Here is a 17323-nt window from a genome sequence, read left to right on the forward strand (position 1 = left end):
GGCTCAAACGTAATAACATCTCTACTATGATGCTCGTGACACTTGGCGTTGAGGGTTTGCAGACCATAATAGTGCGGTGCAAGCCTGGTCAAAAAGCAAAGCACTTGGAGTAAATTTAATGGCCGCTGGTTGCTCCGGGCTCTTGACCTTTTCCAAGAGGATCCACGTTAGCCACTCTTCAGCGCTTTCCAATTGATACTCAGCCAGATGAGATTTCAACAGTCTCTATAAAGATGGGATCAGCTTCGGCTCGTGTTCGTGCAGGAAATGCGCGCTTTTATATTTATTTGGATTTTCAGAAATGTGCAATTACAAATTATCGTGTGACAATGTAAACACAACTGGGGGAAATCGCTTTGTCACAACCACTGATGCACTTGTGTTGTCAATACAAATTAGTGTTGTATAGCGGATACACTTTAAGTAAATAATACATTTCGTATAACTGCAAGTAATATTTTGCAATCCCTGTTTTGAAATGTTTGCAACGCTGTCTAAAATGACATCAGTCAGCCAACAGTGATGTGTATGAACCTCCCCACAAGCCAGGTCCAGATCCAACTGTTGTCCTGTGCTGCCACTCAGTGGTCAATTGTTGTATTGCACCGGGCCCCGTGTACATCATGTGACAAGTCAAGCTGGTGCTAAACAATTTTATTCCTGAGTATAGTGACAACTGGAGGGTTCCATTAACTCAAGGAAACTTCTCCAAACAAGACACAAAAACTACACTACACTGCATAAACTACAAAACGACTACACACGCAGCACACAAAACTGACCTTTTTTTTTTTTAAATTATATATAAACAGCTTTGGAAGTGTACACGTATACGATATAAAAGTGTGAAACATTAAATATCAGCATCGATATATAAAAAAAAAGTTTGAACTATTGCACAAAAAGGTGAGAACAGAACAGAGTGATAGTCAGCGGAGCCACTTGCTGCTTTCAGGGCTTTCGGCGCCTGTAAAACCAAATTGATTTATGAAATTAGTGCTGTGGTCGTGTTTTACAATATAAAACTTTGTGAGTCAAACCACAGCAGCTTACTTGTTAATGCAATGATGCTCAACACCAGGTCCCATGGTGGAGCCAGCCTTCATCTCCATAGCCACAGCGCACTGTAGAGAAAGCATTTGAAACACTTTTGTACAATAAAACTTCTTTTCATTGACCACTTGTAATAGGACTGCCAATACCGCAAAAATAAACATTACAGCTTTTCTGCCTAAACATATTTTCCCTACAGGGCTCCGATACAAATTACAGAGGAGGACCATTTGTGAGAAATTTAGTACCAATAAATGAGTTGCCTCACTTTGGCAACACAGCAAAGCAGTCTGCCAGCTTATGTTTGTTTTGGTTGTCCAGGTGTTGTGATTATATGCACATCATTATCATCATCATCACGTATTAATCGTTTCAATTCATGCATGTGTTTCAAATGTAGGATAATGCATTTGTGACAAGAACATAACATGTTTTACAGCTGTTTTTCTGTTGCTTGGACACCATTTTGGTGCTGACAAAAGACCATCTATAAGTAAATACAGTGGTGCCTTGAGATAGGAGCGGCATGACTTCTTACTAGTTTTCCAAGATACGAGTAATCATTGGGCTGATTCATTTATTTATTTTTACTTGAGAGCATCAACTTAATATGGGAGTGCTGTATGGTGGTGGTGAACTCAACTCACAATTTTTCTCTGTTTGCACCCGTGTTCATTTTCCTCCGTGAAACCGAAAATCTAACATTTTCATTACTTTCTCGATCATAATCATCTTACCCTCTTCTCCACATCAGCCGAAGATCCACCATTTTCATCTCCCCCATCTCCCTCTGAAGATTTCCTCTTGCGGCTTTGGAGACAAAACCACAGCATGAGATTGGAGAGGCACAGAGAGTGAGACAGAAAAAAAAAAAAAAGTCTGGAAGCTCAGCAGTTAATCACAACCAATAAGTCAATACCATTCGATTGTGGTGAGCTGCTGCTTCAATGTCTCGATGTCAGTGAACTGAACAGCCTGTCCTCCTCCTCTGGTCTTCATCACATCACCCTGGAAATAAGCGCAAACGTATGAACTATGGCCTGTGTTTTTAATGTGGCAGGCTCACAGACAACTCCGCGATGTGCACGAATACTGAGTCCGCTTGACGTGCTACAAAACTCTTCCAACTAGCTTACCTTAATGAGATGGGTTTGTATCTCGCCGTCGGAGGCAATTTCCTGGTGCGTCAACACATATCGATCGCACTTGGACAGCACCTTCTCATTGGGAGCAGACACTTTGATGGCGTTCGGGATGATCGGCTGCAGCACCGTTCCCAAGTCCAGGTTGGAGGCGGGCTTGTGGTCCACCCACTTCTCTCCACCCGCCGAGCGGGACCGTCGGTGCAGGGGCCGAACTGGCGTCGACGTCTGGTTAAGAGCATGTTAAAGAGAAGAGTCACAATCTGGCAAATACTTCAACATCTATTAGAATGAGACTAGCAGACGTTTTCAGTTTTCTGATTAACTATAGAAGCCGCTTCAACAAGAATATCACGCCGAATTTGGCTTTCATTATGCAAGAAGTTGAAAAGGGAATGAACAGGAACCACCAAAGTCATTTCGGTTGTCGAAAACTGCTATTTTTGGAGCAGTACATCACTCTGAATTCTACTGGAGCCCAAACAAAACAACTTATTGTTGCCATTTTTATTACAAATTAGCATTTGATCATTGCTAAATTCTGGTGGCAATAAACTGGAACACTTTTCATGGCATATTTTCTGTACGACCACAAGGAAAGTGATACTAACCTATTAAATTTGGCTACAAATTAACCAGAGGTTTACATAGCAAAATTGATGACACTCATTGCCTTCAAGATATTGTCGCTGTTTGGTGGAATTCTCGCATGTACAGAAAAAATAAATATATATTTTTTTACTACTTTTCTTATCTTATCTTGCATACAGGCGGAAATAAATCAGTATGTGACTTACATTCGTGGCCGAGTGCTTTTCCCGACGAAGCAAAGCGTTACATCTACCCATTGTTATCAAATCAGGCTTGCTATAATGTAAATAACATTTTCACTCAATATTGCTTAAAATAACATTCAGACTATCAGTCCTGAGGCAACATAATACTGCATGGCTCCCGCAGTGTTCGGGAAAAGGCAGTTGTGTAACGCTTCTCAAACATTTAAAAACATTCAAGAGTTACTATATTTGTTTCAGCTTAAAGAAGTAAAAATATATATATATATATTTACAATATTATGCATAAGCACCCCCCCACTATCTAAACACAGCATTCTGATTAATACAAGTAAAGCAGCAAAATCCACCCACTTTTATCTATCAGAATAGCGGCCATTTTGCCATGACAACACAGTCCCTTAATGGCTCAGCTTGCAAACGTCACAAGGCCAAACCCCGAAAAAAAAAGTCAAGCCATGATTGGTCGTTACCTGCGCCCTTGTGCACTGGGATGTCACTTTCAGTCGACAGCAAGAGGCAAAACGGCTGCCCAAGTGGGTGCGCAAAGAAATTTTTTCTTTTCTTTACATTACCTACTGCCGTACCAATTTCTCAGTGGCTAATTATAGCAAAAATTTGGTTTGCTTTCTATATGTGCTTTCTCAACTTAGCATACCATCGGTGAGGGTGAGGCGGATCTTTTTGCAGGCATGGGGACTCGCTCGTCCCTGGGAGTCGCTCGCTCCTCTCTGGGGGTCGCTCGCTCCTCTCTGGGGGTCGCTCGCTCGTCCCTGGGGGCCAGCTTCGGTTGCGTCTGACGGGGTGGCGGCTCAGGGCGACCCGGCGTCTTGCCCTCGGTCACGATGGCTTTCAGCTGCTTCAGCTTCTCGTCCTTCACCCACAGTTTGTTCTGCATCTGCTGTTGCATCGCGTTCACGCGGCGCTCCTGCACAGCGAGAGGGAAGCTCGACATCAGACGGAATAAACACACATACACACAAAAAAAAAAAAAAAAAAAAAAAAAAGGGAAGCACTGATGATGACGACATGCCAAATCGGTAAAACTACTGAATGAACCATACTGAGCTCTCCAGAAAAAAATTAAATAAAAAATAAAGCAATAAAAAGTTCATTTTGGCTCTCACACCAAAAAAAAAAAAAAAAAAAAGGACAGAATAATGTGGTATTTGCAAAATGAAAATGGTAATTTTGGTATTCATCCATATGAACACGGTCATTTTTGTACTCACACATTCTTTTTCCCACTTGTGCTGCGTGTCGGTGACGGCACCGTGCATGCGCTGCTCCATGCGCCTCTTCTCAGACAGCTCCCTGTGCAGCCTTTGAGCTCTCGTTTCCAACTCGTGCTGCAGGGAACGCTTGTCATCCTCATAGATTTTGGTCGTTTTCTGAAGGATGTCAATCTAGAACCGGGACATGAGGGATTAGAAACCGCTCATTCGGAGAAATTACAAGTGCTGAGCCTTGGGCATAAACTCACTTTATGTTCAAGCATCTTTGCTTTTTTCTCCAGCCGCTCAATTTCTGCCTTGTTGTTTTGGATGGTCTTGTCCTTCTCCAAAAGCTGGCCGTTCTGTTCATGAATGTAATTGTCTTTGGAATGATTATTGCTGTCAAGCTTTTGTAGGAGAGACGTCATCGTGCTGGCTGGAAAGACCAAAAAAAAGAAGCGGACAATCAAGCCTAGAAGCTTTGGGTTCAAGACGAGCGGGAACATGAGCAGGCACCTGCTTTGTTGTAGTCTTCTAACACGGTCTGTCTGATTCTGTGTCTGTTCTGCAGAGCCTCAATCAGCCTTGGCAGGGTGATATCATCGTGAGCGTCTGTAACCTCGGTGGAGGGGAGAGGAGGGAGGCTGTGCGTCGCCATGTTCAAAACTGAAGGCATGCCTGTGCGAAAACACAAGATGATCAAAACGAGCTTTTTCAACATTGGCTTACTATCAATCTCGGGCTTTATCATCCTTGCATTGGCCGATTTGGCCATTTCCACAATCCTACCTCTGTCTACTGGGCCGCCGCGCTCCTCCAACTTGCGAGACAGCTCGTCTTTGAAAGCCTGGTTTCTATTGCGGCGGCCTGGCGTGAAGCCGCAGATGGGTCTGTCCATTGGCCGAGCTACTTCCACTTCCTGTGTCATCTCGGCAAAGCGCATCACCAGCTGGACAATGTAGAGCATATTTGTCAGACAGGAGAAGCTTACACAGGGTTAACTTAAAATGCACATTAAGCTCACCAAGGTCTCTTCGTAGTCATCAGCCTTTGGGTTGACGCAGACAATCATCTTAACTTTGCCTTCACCGTCAAAATAGTTTTTGAAAAGATGGGTGACTTTGGAGTCTCTGTAGGGAACCATCTGGTGCAGAATGGTATACAATCACATTGTGGACTAACATGGACAGGGAATATGATTCAACTGAAGACTAACCTTGTTTGTGCCACACATCTGGTTCTCGCGCAGGATCTCGATACATGTGCGCAGAGTCAGTAGAGACTGATTGATGTTTCCTTGAAGCCAACACATTCGGTTGAAGCTTGCGTGCACCTCAGGTAAGAATCTCAAAGTCAACAGGCTTTTAAATCCTACCTGCTTCACGTATGCGAGTGCCCTCGGCCCCCGTCCTGCCAGTTCGCTCACTCCCTGCCAAGTCCACCAGACACAGCTGACTGACGACCACCTGGTTCTTCTCGTTCAAAAGAAGAAATAAAAGTCAGCAAGGGAAGAGAGCAACTTAAGTCAAATCATTTTATTAGTGGGTTGGGGGGGGGGGGGGTTGAATGAGTAAACACAGAACACAGCCAGTAGGGGACCGCACTAGTAGTTGCCGCGGGAAGCTAACGTGAAGCTAGCGACACATGCAACAATGATAATGTCTGCCGTATGGAAATATTTTAATGTGCAGTGTGTGTGTGCAGTTCGCATGGCGAAAAAGACAGAGATGGGTTTATAATAATAAATTATTATGCCACCTGAAAAACTGATGTTCACATAAAAATGTGTCATGTTAGGATAATATTGTTCAAATTAAGAAAATAAAATAAAATTTGGATTAACTTTTTTCCCCTCAATACATTGCAGAGGTATCGTATCAGGAGTCTGTATCGGCACACTCAAAACCACGTCACTTTGGGCAAAAATTATTATTATTTTTTTTTTTTAAAGTGATTGTGACATCTCTAATCAATTGTAAAAAAAATTAAAATAAAATAGAATTTAAATAGTGACAGTCAATTTTCTTAGTAGAGTTACAATGAAAGTAGCTTTAGCTCCAGCTCACCTGCAGGATGCTATCGCCATCTGCGTCCAGAGGAGCCTGCGCCAGTTTGATGATGAACACGCTGTGGGAGCGACTGGACTCGCGGTTTAGCCGCGTGTTTGCCACCTTCCTCCTCTTCTGGCCTACAGTGACACCACACAGCAGATTATCAACAATCTCTATCAAACAGATAACATCTTAAAAATCCACATTGAAACTCTTCCGTAGCCTGCTCAGAGAGAAGATTAAATGGGGGTCATTTCCTGGTCAGAGTCGACCCGTAGGCCGACAATACCAAGTCAGATAAATATAAGATCATCAGTGCAGATATGCCTGACGTTCACATTCTTGTCTCCTCACTGATTTCTTTAACTCACCTTTCCAAAACACTTGAAACGCCTCTTCAGCAGATTTGACTTCAACCTCCATACAACCGGCAACATACATGTTGTGGTTCTGGTCCTCTCTGAGAATTCTAGACTGTGGCGGTCTATGTCAAGAGAAGGGAAAAAAAAAAGGGGGGGGGGGTTGAGTGTCTCAAAACATACCAGATTGCATGTGAAGTTGGGTTTAGGAGGAGGTGGGGGCAGACAAAGTAATGCATCTGCTTTAAAGGACATTCTGGAGCTCTGCCATGACAAAGACAACAAGAAGCAGGGCGGTGACTTCAAAGGGAAAGGATGCCATCACTGCATGCACTTAGGAGAATTGTTCTGCAAATGCCTTGGGATTTTCTGGCATAAAATTAGGTGCACCTACACAATCCAGATGTGTATCATAAAGTGTGCCTACGCAACGATATCGTGCTTGGGACTTACTGACGCTTTGAGAGATATTAAATCCAAAGCTATATTTATTGTTTCATGTTTTTAATATTTTGGAAAGAATCTCATTAGATTGAGGAGGTGCACCTATTTAATGAAGTCTACCATGAGTAATATTTTGCACAGGTACAAATAATTTGGTAAATGTATCCAGCCATAGCAAAGTTTTGAGTCAAGGTTCACATACTAATGAGCAGCTGGAATGCCAACTCTAATGAGAAACTTAACACAAGCTCAAAAAGTATCAAAATTTCCATCAGGCTGCTATTATTTGCTGTACTATGTGTTCACTGGTCACATACATGAACTCAGTGTTCTGACGCACAGGTGTGCCTCCACCATTCCACCTGGTAAGAAGAAAATACAACAATTTGACATTCAACTACATTCATACACTCTATTGCAACTATCTGAATGTGTTGCGAGTTTTCATTTCAATCCAATCATTTGATTTCCTGGGACTTACTTGGGCCTGATTGCATCCTCCTGGTTTTCCTCAAGAAGATCGTAGATGTAGTTGTTGTAGATTTCAATGTAGGACACAAAGACGCTGTAGCTGCTGTCCTCATCCACATCATCCGCTTTACATGTCTCCGACAGCTTAATCATGTCAGCAATTTCAGGTTCAACCTTTTGTCTAAAATTCAAGTAGCCAAGTTCAGGTTAAACATCAGTTACATAGAAGCAGGTTTTGTGTTAATGGACAGGACTTGGGCCAACCTGGATGAGGCCATTTTGGGAACGCAAACATTTTCGCGCCTTTGCCTCTCCAACAGGGCATTCACGTCATTCTGGACCTCTATGCCATTTTTATCATCCGACTTAAAGACCTGTAAAAACAGATCAGTTCAATCGGTCAAATGTGTTATACGGATGCGCGTACAAAGGAGGCTTCAGTGCACTTACATATCTTTTGGCCTGGAAGGGCCCAATGCTGTTGAAGAGCATGTCAAGTGAGCGAGGCAGAAGTCCACCCAAGCCTGGAGAGCCAGTCATGGTAAACGTCTTCCCGCTTCCCGTCACGCCATATGTAAAAAGCAGGCCTGTAATGAGCAACATAAACAGAAGGGAGTGATGTGAACCTGGTAGCGGCAACAGCAACACTACTAAGATATCTGAACACATCCAATGCTCTTACCATTTCTTCCATGGATGAGGTCATCTACAAGAGGTCTGGCAACACTCTCAAATAGCTCGATTTGCGATACCAATACTCCAAAGACTTTTCTGAAGGAGTATTGTGTCTGTCAAATGAAAAAGATCATCAAAAGGTCGTTTTATTTAAAGGGTAGGATTTTAAATTTCGCTAGTTAATTTATGACTGTCCAAATACCACTACCTCGTCGAAAGAAGCTACTTTAAAGGGTAGTATAGACGACTAGCACACTTTTCTACTTTGCATTAACAGCCTACATCAATGGAATGAGGAGAAGTGGCTGAATATAAATTATCAGATCATTAAGTTGTCAACAATTTTGTAAACTACTTCCGCTCTCAGTTCACAGCTATGTCGTTTAGTGAAATCAGCACACCTCAGCATGTGACGGTGGATAAATAGTGAATTGAATTCACTTTACAGATCATGAATATTTCGGTTGAATGTTCACATTTTCCTTTCCACTATAGACCAATACTGATGACCTGAATTCATTTTCTAGTTTATCCATAGTTCCACACTTTCAAAACTGTCATATCAACCAAGGGCACCAATTCCCAAATTTACCACAAAGATAACAGTTACCAAAATTAAAAACGACCCTCAAAAACATGCAACCATCCCAGAAAAGCACAGAAATGCAGAGTTGAAAGGCACTTTGTCATAGGTGGGTGGTTTCTCATTTTGCCTTATCTACGCTGGCTTGCTTCTGCCTTTCTTTCCTTTTAATTCAATAAAACATAGGTAGGTACACATATTAACACACCTTCTACATATTTGTCAATTTCAACATGGATGAAAGGGGGAAGGGGAAGCCTGACATGAAAGTACACTTTAATGCTCAGCAGTAGTGCTTTTTGATCACCAAATTGTTCATAATCTTTACAATTTTACACACAAACCTTTTGAAATAGGTTGTGTGCGAACCCGTGGTCTAGATACGATCGCAAATCATTCACCTCTTTGTATTCTCCATTGCGGTTTGTTTTGAAGCCTTCGGGCGCATGCAGATGGATGGTAGTGCTGCTGATCACCTCGATGCAACATTCCTCGTCCTCTCCGCCAAGGGGTCGTACACGACAGTAAACCTGGGGGGGGGGGGAATTATGTTAGTTCACCATAAAACGAAAATCTACAGCGCATCTCGACACGGTTAGTTAGTAGTTTAACAGCCGTTTATAACTCACCCCAACTGGATCTTTCTGGCCGCTTGTTTTTTTAGGAGGCGGTCGACGCGGGGTTTTGCCTTTACTGGGAAAAAAAAAAGTCAGTATTAATAAGCAGACCATTGTTAATGGACAGGATGCAAACACTGCCCCATGCTAGATGCTACGTAGCCCTGCCGCTAAACGTTTCAACTGAGACTCAGATGAACGTCCAAACATCGGGAAAACATTTAACAACACGCCAGCTACAAATGTCACGCTTCTCCGTGGTAACAAACTGCAAATTTCGCATTTAGTCATGTTTACTTACGTTTGTCTGGTCATTTTGGCCGGCACCCTCTGTATTCAACGTTCTTCTTGTTGATTTCTCACTCAATCCCTCGCCTTTATTCAAACAAGAGAACGTTTTCAAACTGAGCCAGTCGCAGCCAATCAGATTCATCGTCCTGGATCATGTATTTCCGCTTCCTGCGTGGTGCGTTCAAGTTCCCAAGGACAGCCTAAAACTATGTTGGATTTTCTACGAAGATATGTTAGCGCTTGTCGTTTTGGACATTATGTCGATTGAACGTGTTAAATAGTTATTAAACTAATTAACTATTTTGTAATCAGTAGACAAAAGTTGCCTAACGTTCCAAATAGTTTCAGGACCGCATTGAGGGTGTGTGTTTGTTTGTTTGTTTGTTTGTTTTGCTGTGCCTTTTTGTTCTTATTTTAAACTGTACTTAGCCGGTAATTAAAGTAAATACAAATAGATTGTGTTTGTTTTGACGACTAAAATATGAACGTGGCTTACCTTTCACTTCACAGTTCACACACGCGAGTGGTTCAAACACCACCACCTGCCGTGGAACGACGGTAAAACCAGTTATAAAACAGACATGTTTTGTTGTCACGTGTTTTATGCTGCTAGTTCGCAGACGCTTGACGTCACATAAGTAGTGGCACCGCTGCATATTTGGGGCCCAAAAAAAATATTGTTATACTATTTGGGTGAATAAAATTATGATAACTAATTGAGATGAGTTTAAAAAAAAAATTGTTTAATCCTAGTCAACGAATTCTCCTACGCCAAACTATTTTGGTCAACGTTTCTACAGTGTCTGGGCGACCAGAGAACCATCGAAATCTTTTGATTCCAACACGGGAGAGCTTGTGTGTCAATTGTATGATCCCAATGTTGTAGGAATCAAATCTGTGAGTAGAACTGAACAAATGACAACAAAGTTTGTATACAGACAGTTTTTTGTTTTTACTGAGCACAACTGCTCAGGTTTTGTATGCCACTGCAGTGAGGAGTAGAATGTGTGTTTTGTTTCATTATGTAGAACAAATTACAATTCAAGTGGTTTGACGCCACTCACATCACATACATAAGGTTTATTTTTTATTTTTTTTGGCATGCTTGTAATCAGGCCAAATTCCACTGGATCAAATGAAGTCACTTTGACATGCTGTCTCTTACCTCACTTTGCTTGCCATCACCTATAATTATGAACCTAGCCATGTTGTCATTCCAAAATTTTCTTGTCTTTGCTCCACCCACCTAAAATTCCCCCTATTTTTCCCCAGTGGAATTTACATTACTTTCAAGAGGGTTTTTTTGTTCTATTTTACCTTGCTAACTTTTCTATACTCATTTTACATGTATGATACATACTGACATTTTACAGCATCTCTGGGGATCTTTGAAAAGTCTCCATTTAAATGTTCTAAAGTTAAAGCCTTTAAATCTTCACTCTCCAATAATGATGCAGACTAGTGTTGAGTTAATCTCTTTTTTTTTTTTAAAGAAAAGATTGTTAAAAATTAGGGGCGGCAGGCGATTACAATTTTTAATTGTAATTAATCGCATGACTTTAATAGTTAACTCAAGGTTAATCACAAATTTTATATCTGTTCTAATTTTTTTCTAGGTTTTCATACTCTTGATAACAATAGTGTGGGGGGGGGGGTGTTAAACGAATAGAAATATTTCAAATACATTTTTGACGTCTATAGCCGTCAATGGCAGTGAATGAGTTAAAGATGGATAATATCAGCTCAATGTCCTTCCTCACTGTACGTGATTCTACATGTATTTTTCGGATCAATAAATTCAATCCAACAGGAGATGTGATTGGCTCTGGAATGGCACAATAAAAGCAAATAATCCATATAGTGTTATAGTTATATATGTTAGAAACTCTATACTACAACTAAAATACAAAAGGAAAAAAATCTATTAATAGAACTCAACTCAATTGGCATAAAGAATGGACAAAGAGCTTGTGGGTGAGTTGATCATTTCCCAATTAGGGCGAGAGGCAGGTTATGCCCAGGATTGGTCACCAGTTAAATGCAGTTTCTGTTCATGTGTCACACCTGAGTCAATGTGTTTTCAACTTTATGAGGGAAAAACACGAAAAACGCATCATCACCTCTAAGAGGGGATTTTTCTTTTTTTTTTTACTCAACTGCCCAGAATGAAATGTTGGCAGCGTGCCTTCTGGAAGTCTTCCAGTGTATTTTAGTGTTACAAGTTGAGGGAAAATGTGACTTAATCGCACTTGAGTATTTCCAAAATAAAGCACTAACTTTGAAGATTGAATTATTTGATAAAACAAATTAAAAAACTTTCATTTTCATCTCCTTGAGTCAGTTTTGATCTTTTATTCAACATTTGTATTTTACAAGAGTTTTAGTCAAGGATCAAAGCTAATAGAACATCCTTTGAATGTATATATGTTTAGATTTTACTCAAGTAAATATCAGTTTTAAGCTTTTTAGAAAATGGAAAAATCAGTATTAACTGTTGACAATGTGAGGCCAGTCACCACTCACCATTTCACGTTTGTTTGTTTTTATTAACTGAAAATTTATAGTCATCTTCAAGAACTGTCACAAACCGGTTTAAATATGGCATTTTTGACATATGATAAAAACAAACAACCAGGATTGTTAACTAAACAACTACAATACACAAGTTCATGCTAAAATATTTTTTCTCTATATTACTGTATTTAATTTTCACTTTACAGGCCAACCTGTTATTTTGTTGGTTATAGTTTGTGCTCTAATAAATTTCCCCAAAGTTACCCATGAAAATCAATTCTATCAATGCCAGTTTTGATTGACAGGTGCTCATTTGTTTGCTTATTATAGCTCTAGTTTGAGAAAGAGAGAGTGATTATCATTTCTTATGTTTAAGTTAATATGTTGTTTTTTTAAATTGTAGTTATTTGTGTATTTTCCTTTTAAATTTCAAAATACTTTTTTTTTTTTGTCATCTGCTGCCATTACGCTTGACTTAATTGATTTCAGTGTATTTTTGTTCCAGGTAACAAGCAGCACCTACACGTGCATTAATTGTCCTATAGCTGAGCTTGCATTCAACCAGTTTGGCAAGTTTGCCAGCACTTGACGGGGGTAGTACATGTGAAATGTAACGTGAGCGCGCTCATTGTACCTGAAAAGCAGCTGGGAGCCACACTCGGCTCACGTTGGCCGTCCCGCTTCAAGGTAATGGCAACACACAGCCTCATCTCCAGAGAGGACCTCATTTGTCCTCAGTGTGTGGGCATCTACTGCTTTCCTGTTCTCCTCCAGTGCGGACATAACATTTGCAAAGTTTGCCTGCAGCAGTTCTGGGAAGGGAAAGGATGTCGAGAGTGTCCGGTGTGTCAGGTCGTGTCCGTTCCCAAAAGGCCCCCCATCAATTTGGCTCTGAAGATCGCGGCGGACAAGTACCACGCGGAGAAGACGAATCTAGAGCGTTGCAGCCTTCACGAAGAGAAGCTCAGCGTTTATTGTCAGAACGACGAGGAGCCCATTTGCCTGGTGTGCCAAATGTCAAAACAGCACAAAATCCACGAGTGCTGTCCACTGGATGAGGCTGCCAAGCAGAAGAAGGTATACAAAATACAAGCTTGAACTACAGCGGACTAACATATATTGTATCATAATTATGCCGCTCACAAAATGGATGAAAAATGGATCAGTTCAATTAGAACTGCTATTTAAACCTGTGTAAATACCAATGCACTCTTCTTCATAATTTTGATTCATGAATCAAACATCTGCTGTGAATTTTGCTGAAATGCATGTTATGCAAAAACTGACGAAAATAGTTGCGTGCATATTAATTTTTTTTAGGGAATTCATATTTACCTTTAAAAGGTTCTAGGGCATTTTAGGTTTATCCTGATAGCTAGTCTCTCTTTAAACGCAGGGATTATGTTTTAGTCTTGATCTAATTTCAAAATTAATCAGACAATTAATCAGTTATCTGAATGTCATTCTGCTAAATATTGTCTTCAAAAAATTGTTGGTCGGGCCCCCTCCAAAAATCTCACGATATAGAGAAAACTCGGCAATATAAGATTTCATATTTTTGATTTAAAAATTGTGAGACCGCAAAAAGTGAGCGTAGCGATGGACGACTGCATCAGCCGAAAGCTGTATACTGTATCATTACCATTTTGTGAGTTTATTTAACTCATTCACTGCCATTGACGTCAAACATTCAATATTAATACTATTTCTATTAGTTGAATTTTTTTCCCACTTTTGTTAACAATAAAATGAAGACCTAGAATTTTTTTATTGTACATTTAGAACAGATATAAAATTTGTGATTAATCGTGAGTTAACTATTGAAGTCATGCGATTAATTACAATTTAAAAAATTGAATTGTCTGACTCCCGAAATTTTTAATAATCTTTTCTTTTCTTTTTCTTTTTTAATTAAGGGCATCAGGTGATTACACTTTTTAATTGTAATTAATCACATGACTTCACTAGTTAACTCACGATTAATCACGATTTTTATATCTGTTCTAAACGTACAATACATTTTTTTTCTCTAGGTTTTCATACTGTTGTTAACAAAAGTGGAAACAAAAGTAAAACTAATGGAAATCGTTCAAAATAATTTTTGACGTCTATAGCCGTCAATGGCAGTGAATGAGTTAATAGTAACTGATGCAGAGGTTGACATTTCCATGTTAATGTGAACATGTCAGGAAGACATTGTAGGCAGCCTGGAGTCTCTGAGGAAGAAGCTGCAGACTCTGAACAAGACGAGTGACAGCTGGGAACGAACCCGGACATATATACAGGTGCCAAATAGAACACACATACATACAGACACACACACTGCAACGCTCACACTGCGGTCACATTACAGAGGCAAGCGGATGAAAACAACCGAACCATCAGGGAGGAGTTCCAGAAGTTGCACACGTTCCTTTTCGAGGAGGAAAACTCCAGACTTCAGGTGCTTGCGCAGGAAGTGGAAGTGAAGGTCAAAGTGATGAGTCTCAAGATGGATTCCATTGAGAAGCAGATTAAGAGCCTCACGTCAATCATCAGGGACATTGAGAGAAGACTAAAAGGAGATAATTTATCCTTCTTGGTGGTACGGACAAACACACTAAAGCTTTCTTTTTCAAAAGTCGTCATCCCGGTTTTAAATGTGTCGTCTTTACTCCGTAGGATTACAAAGACACCAAGAAGAAGTGAGTGTGCGCAAGTGCCCAACCTGTGTTACAAAATGATACTTACGCCATCAATGTGATCCCCCCCCCCCCCTCCAATATAGGCTCAAATGCAATATCAAAGAACCGGAAATAATCCGAGACATCCTGATCAACTGTGCCACACATCAGGCGTCACTTAAATTCCAAGTTTGGAAGAAGATGGAGCGCCTCGTTAAATATGGTGAGTCGACAAAAAAAATAACTTTTTTATTTTTTGGGGGAACAATAGCTAGAAATTTCCTTTCACTCAACATTCTTCCAGTTCCCATCACGTTGGATCCAAACACGGCGCAGGCCAATTTGGAGCTGTTTGAGGAGTTGAGCTGCGTGCAGTACAGCAGCCAGCGGAAACTCCCGGACAACCCGGAACGCTGCACGGGTGGAGTGTGCGTGCTGGGAGCGGGCGGCTTCGTGTCCGGGAAACACAGCTGGACGGTGGACGTGAGCCGGGGGAAAGACTGGTACATCGGGGTGGTCCGGGAGTCCATCCACAGAAAGGGGGCCATGTCCCTCAAGCCGTCCGAAGGGGTTTGGATTATTGGAGGGATTATCGGGGACGTCCTGTGGGCTCAGACTTCGCCTCGCACGAGACTGGACTGGAAGCACAAACCCGACAGGATTACGGTGGAACTGGACTACGGCAAGGGGAAGGTGGCGTTCATCAACGCTGAAGATTCGAAGACCATTTTCATATTTAAAGATAAATTCACCGAGAGGATCTTCCCTTACTTCTCTCCTGGGATTCATGACGAGGGTAGCGGCTCCTTCCCCCTCACCATCTGTTCTCAGACCATCACAATCGCCATCTCAGACTAGTGAGGAATGCAGCTCAAAAGTCATCCATCCATCCAGCCAGTCATCCATCCAGCCATCCATCCACTATCTTCTCGTCATCCAAAGATCCATCTGTCCATCAATCATCCAGCCACCGATAATCCACCAATTAATCTATATCGATCCATCCATCTGTCATCCACCCATTATTGATGTATCTACTGATGCATCCATCCAAACGCCAATCCATTTATCCATCCATCCATCCACCCAATATCACCTATTTGGCCACTGATCTGGCATCCATCTATCCACTAATCTATCTGTCCATCGAGCTATATCATCATCCATTGATCTTTCCATTCATTCACACTAGCTATCCATCCATCCATCCATCATCCATTCATCCATTGAGCAATCATCATCCATAGATATTTCCATTCATTCACTAGTCATCCATCTATCCATCCATCCATCCATCCATCCATCTTGACATCCATCCATCATCTATTCGTCATCTATTCTATTCTTCCATTGAGTGATCATCATCCGTTGATCTTTCCATTCATTCACTATACATCCATCCATCATCCATTCATCCATTGAGCAATCATCATCCATAAATCTTTCCATTCATTCACTAGTCATCCATCTATCCATCCATCTTTACATCCATCCATTCATCCATCATCTATTCATCCATTGAGCGATCATCATCCATCATCTTTCCATTTATTCACTAGCCATCCATCCATCTATCCATCATCCATTTTTACATCCATCCATCTTTACATCCATCCATCCAGCATTCATTCATCCATTGAGCAATCATCATCCTTTGATCTTTCCATTCATTCACTATTCATCCATCTTTACGTCCATCTTTACATCCATCCATCATCTATTCATCCATTGAGCGATCATCATCCATTGATCTTTTCATTTATTCACTAGCCATCCATCCAACCATCATCTATCCATCATCCATTTTTACATCCATCCATCCATTCATTCAACATTCATTGAGTAATCATCATCCATTGATTGATCTTTCCATTCATTCGCTAGCCATCCGTCATCTATCCATCATCCATTTTTACATCCATCAATCCAGCCAGCATCTGTTTATTTATTCATCCATCCATCCATCTTCTCTGCCCAATCAATTGGAGGATGGGTAAAAAATGACACTGTGTACTCTCCTCTGTCACGCAATACACACACACACACACACACACACACACACACACACACACACACACACACACACACACACACACACAAATTGTACTGAATGTGAAAATACAAGTCTGTCTGTTCCGGGAAAAAGTCTCAGCATTGTCAGCCATTAATTGAGTCACCACAACTATCACAATGCTGTAAATCATGCTAGACTTGTTCTTTCTTTGTTTATGCCTATTAGCATACTTGTGATGATAATGATAATTGAGTCACACTATCAAAAGCAATAAAATACATGATCAATTAAAGGTTTTACAATCAAACAACAATAACACGAACTTGAGACATTTTTTTTTAACAAACTTTTTAAAAATATGTCCATATTATTTGTAAATGATATTACCGCTGATTCATGATACAGTCAGGTCTACTTACTGTAAGTTGCAAAGTGGAA

The 17323-nt window shown here is 40.8% G+C and overlaps 2 protein-coding genes and 1 non-coding gene across 6 annotated transcripts; 1 reads left to right on the forward strand and 2 right to left on the reverse strand.

Moving 5' to 3' along the window:
- Positions 1-639: 639 nt before the first annotated feature.
- Positions 640-10222, reverse strand: kif23 (kinesin family member 23). Of its 3 annotated transcripts, XM_077569179.1 has the most exons (24): positions 10191-10222; positions 9705-9778; positions 9416-9479; positions 9188-9316; positions 8211-8316; positions 7979-8115; positions 7793-7902; positions 7539-7709; positions 7375-7419; positions 6626-6738; positions 6270-6391; positions 5579-5675; positions 5420-5499; positions 5228-5347; positions 4993-5152; positions 4720-4881; positions 4473-4639; positions 4222-4395; positions 3648-3917; positions 2190-2423; positions 1973-2061; positions 1791-1863; positions 1054-1124; positions 640-967 (listed from the first exon to the last, which is right to left on the reverse strand). In XM_077569179.1, exons 2-24 carry the CDS (start codon positions 9716-9718, stop codon positions 952-954), a joined length of 2724 nt encoding a protein of 907 aa, XP_077425305.1. In that variant the 5' UTR covers positions 9719-9778; positions 10191-10222; the 3' UTR covers positions 640-951. The 3 variants fall into 3 exon arrangements, with proteins under 3 accessions (XP_077425305.1, XP_077425304.1, XP_077425306.1); XM_077569178.1 differs by lacking the exon at positions 10191-10222 and having other exon boundaries at positions 9705-9867; XM_077569180.1 differs by lacking the exons at positions 7375-7419; positions 10191-10222 and having other exon boundaries at positions 9705-9866.
- On the reverse strand, positions 6478-6575 carry LOC144054363 (Z30 small nucleolar RNA). The gene has a single exon (XR_013294670.1). It is a non-coding gene; the product is annotated as a Z30 small nucleolar RNA (small nucleolar RNA).
- LOC144054095 (zinc-binding protein A33-like) lies at positions 9886-17192 on the forward strand. 2 transcript variants are annotated; one of them, XM_077569181.1, is made up of 8 exons: positions 9886-10055; positions 10205-10591; positions 12714-13285; positions 14398-14493; positions 14562-14792; positions 14870-14892; positions 14976-15094; positions 15176-17192. In XM_077569181.1, the coding sequence occupies exons 3-8, from the start codon at positions 12899-12901 to the stop codon at positions 15727-15729; spliced, it is 1410 nt and encodes a 469-aa protein (XP_077425307.1). In that variant the 5' UTR covers positions 9886-10055; positions 10205-10591; positions 12714-12898; the 3' UTR covers positions 15730-17192. The 2 variants fall into 2 exon arrangements, with proteins under 2 accessions (XP_077425307.1, XP_077425308.1); XM_077569182.1 differs by having other exon boundaries at positions 9886-10591.
- The last annotated feature ends 131 nt before the right edge of the window (positions 17193-17323 follow it).

The sequence above is a fragment of the Vanacampus margaritifer genome, chromosome 6 (genome assembly GCF_051991255.1).
Source record: "Vanacampus margaritifer isolate UIUO_Vmar chromosome 6, RoL_Vmar_1.0, whole genome shotgun sequence".
In the NCBI taxonomy this organism is placed as follows: domain Eukaryota; kingdom Metazoa; phylum Chordata; class Actinopteri; order Syngnathiformes; family Syngnathidae; genus Vanacampus; species Vanacampus margaritifer.

Coding starts and splice junctions, on each gene's coding strand:
- kif23 (XM_077569179.1), bottom strand. Junction 5,500..5,578: donor CACTCGCATACGTGAAGCAG/GTAGGATTTAAA, acceptor GTTGGCTTCAAG/GAAACATCAATCAGTCTCTA. Junction 1,864..1,972: donor CAGCTCACCACAATCGAATG/GTATTGACTTAT, acceptor TTGTCTCCAAAG/CCGCAAGAGGAAATCTTCAG.
- LOC144054095 (XM_077569182.1), top strand. CDS start 12,899: ATGGCAACACACAGCCTCATCTCCAGAGAGGACCTCATTTGTCCTCAG. Junction 14,494..14,561: donor GAACCCGGACATATATACAG/GTGCCAAATAGA, acceptor GTCACATTACAG/AGGCAAGCGGATGAAAACAA. Junction 14,793..14,869: donor ATAATTTATCCTTCTTGGTG/GTACGGACAAAC, acceptor TTTACTCCGTAG/GATTACAAAGACACCAAGAA.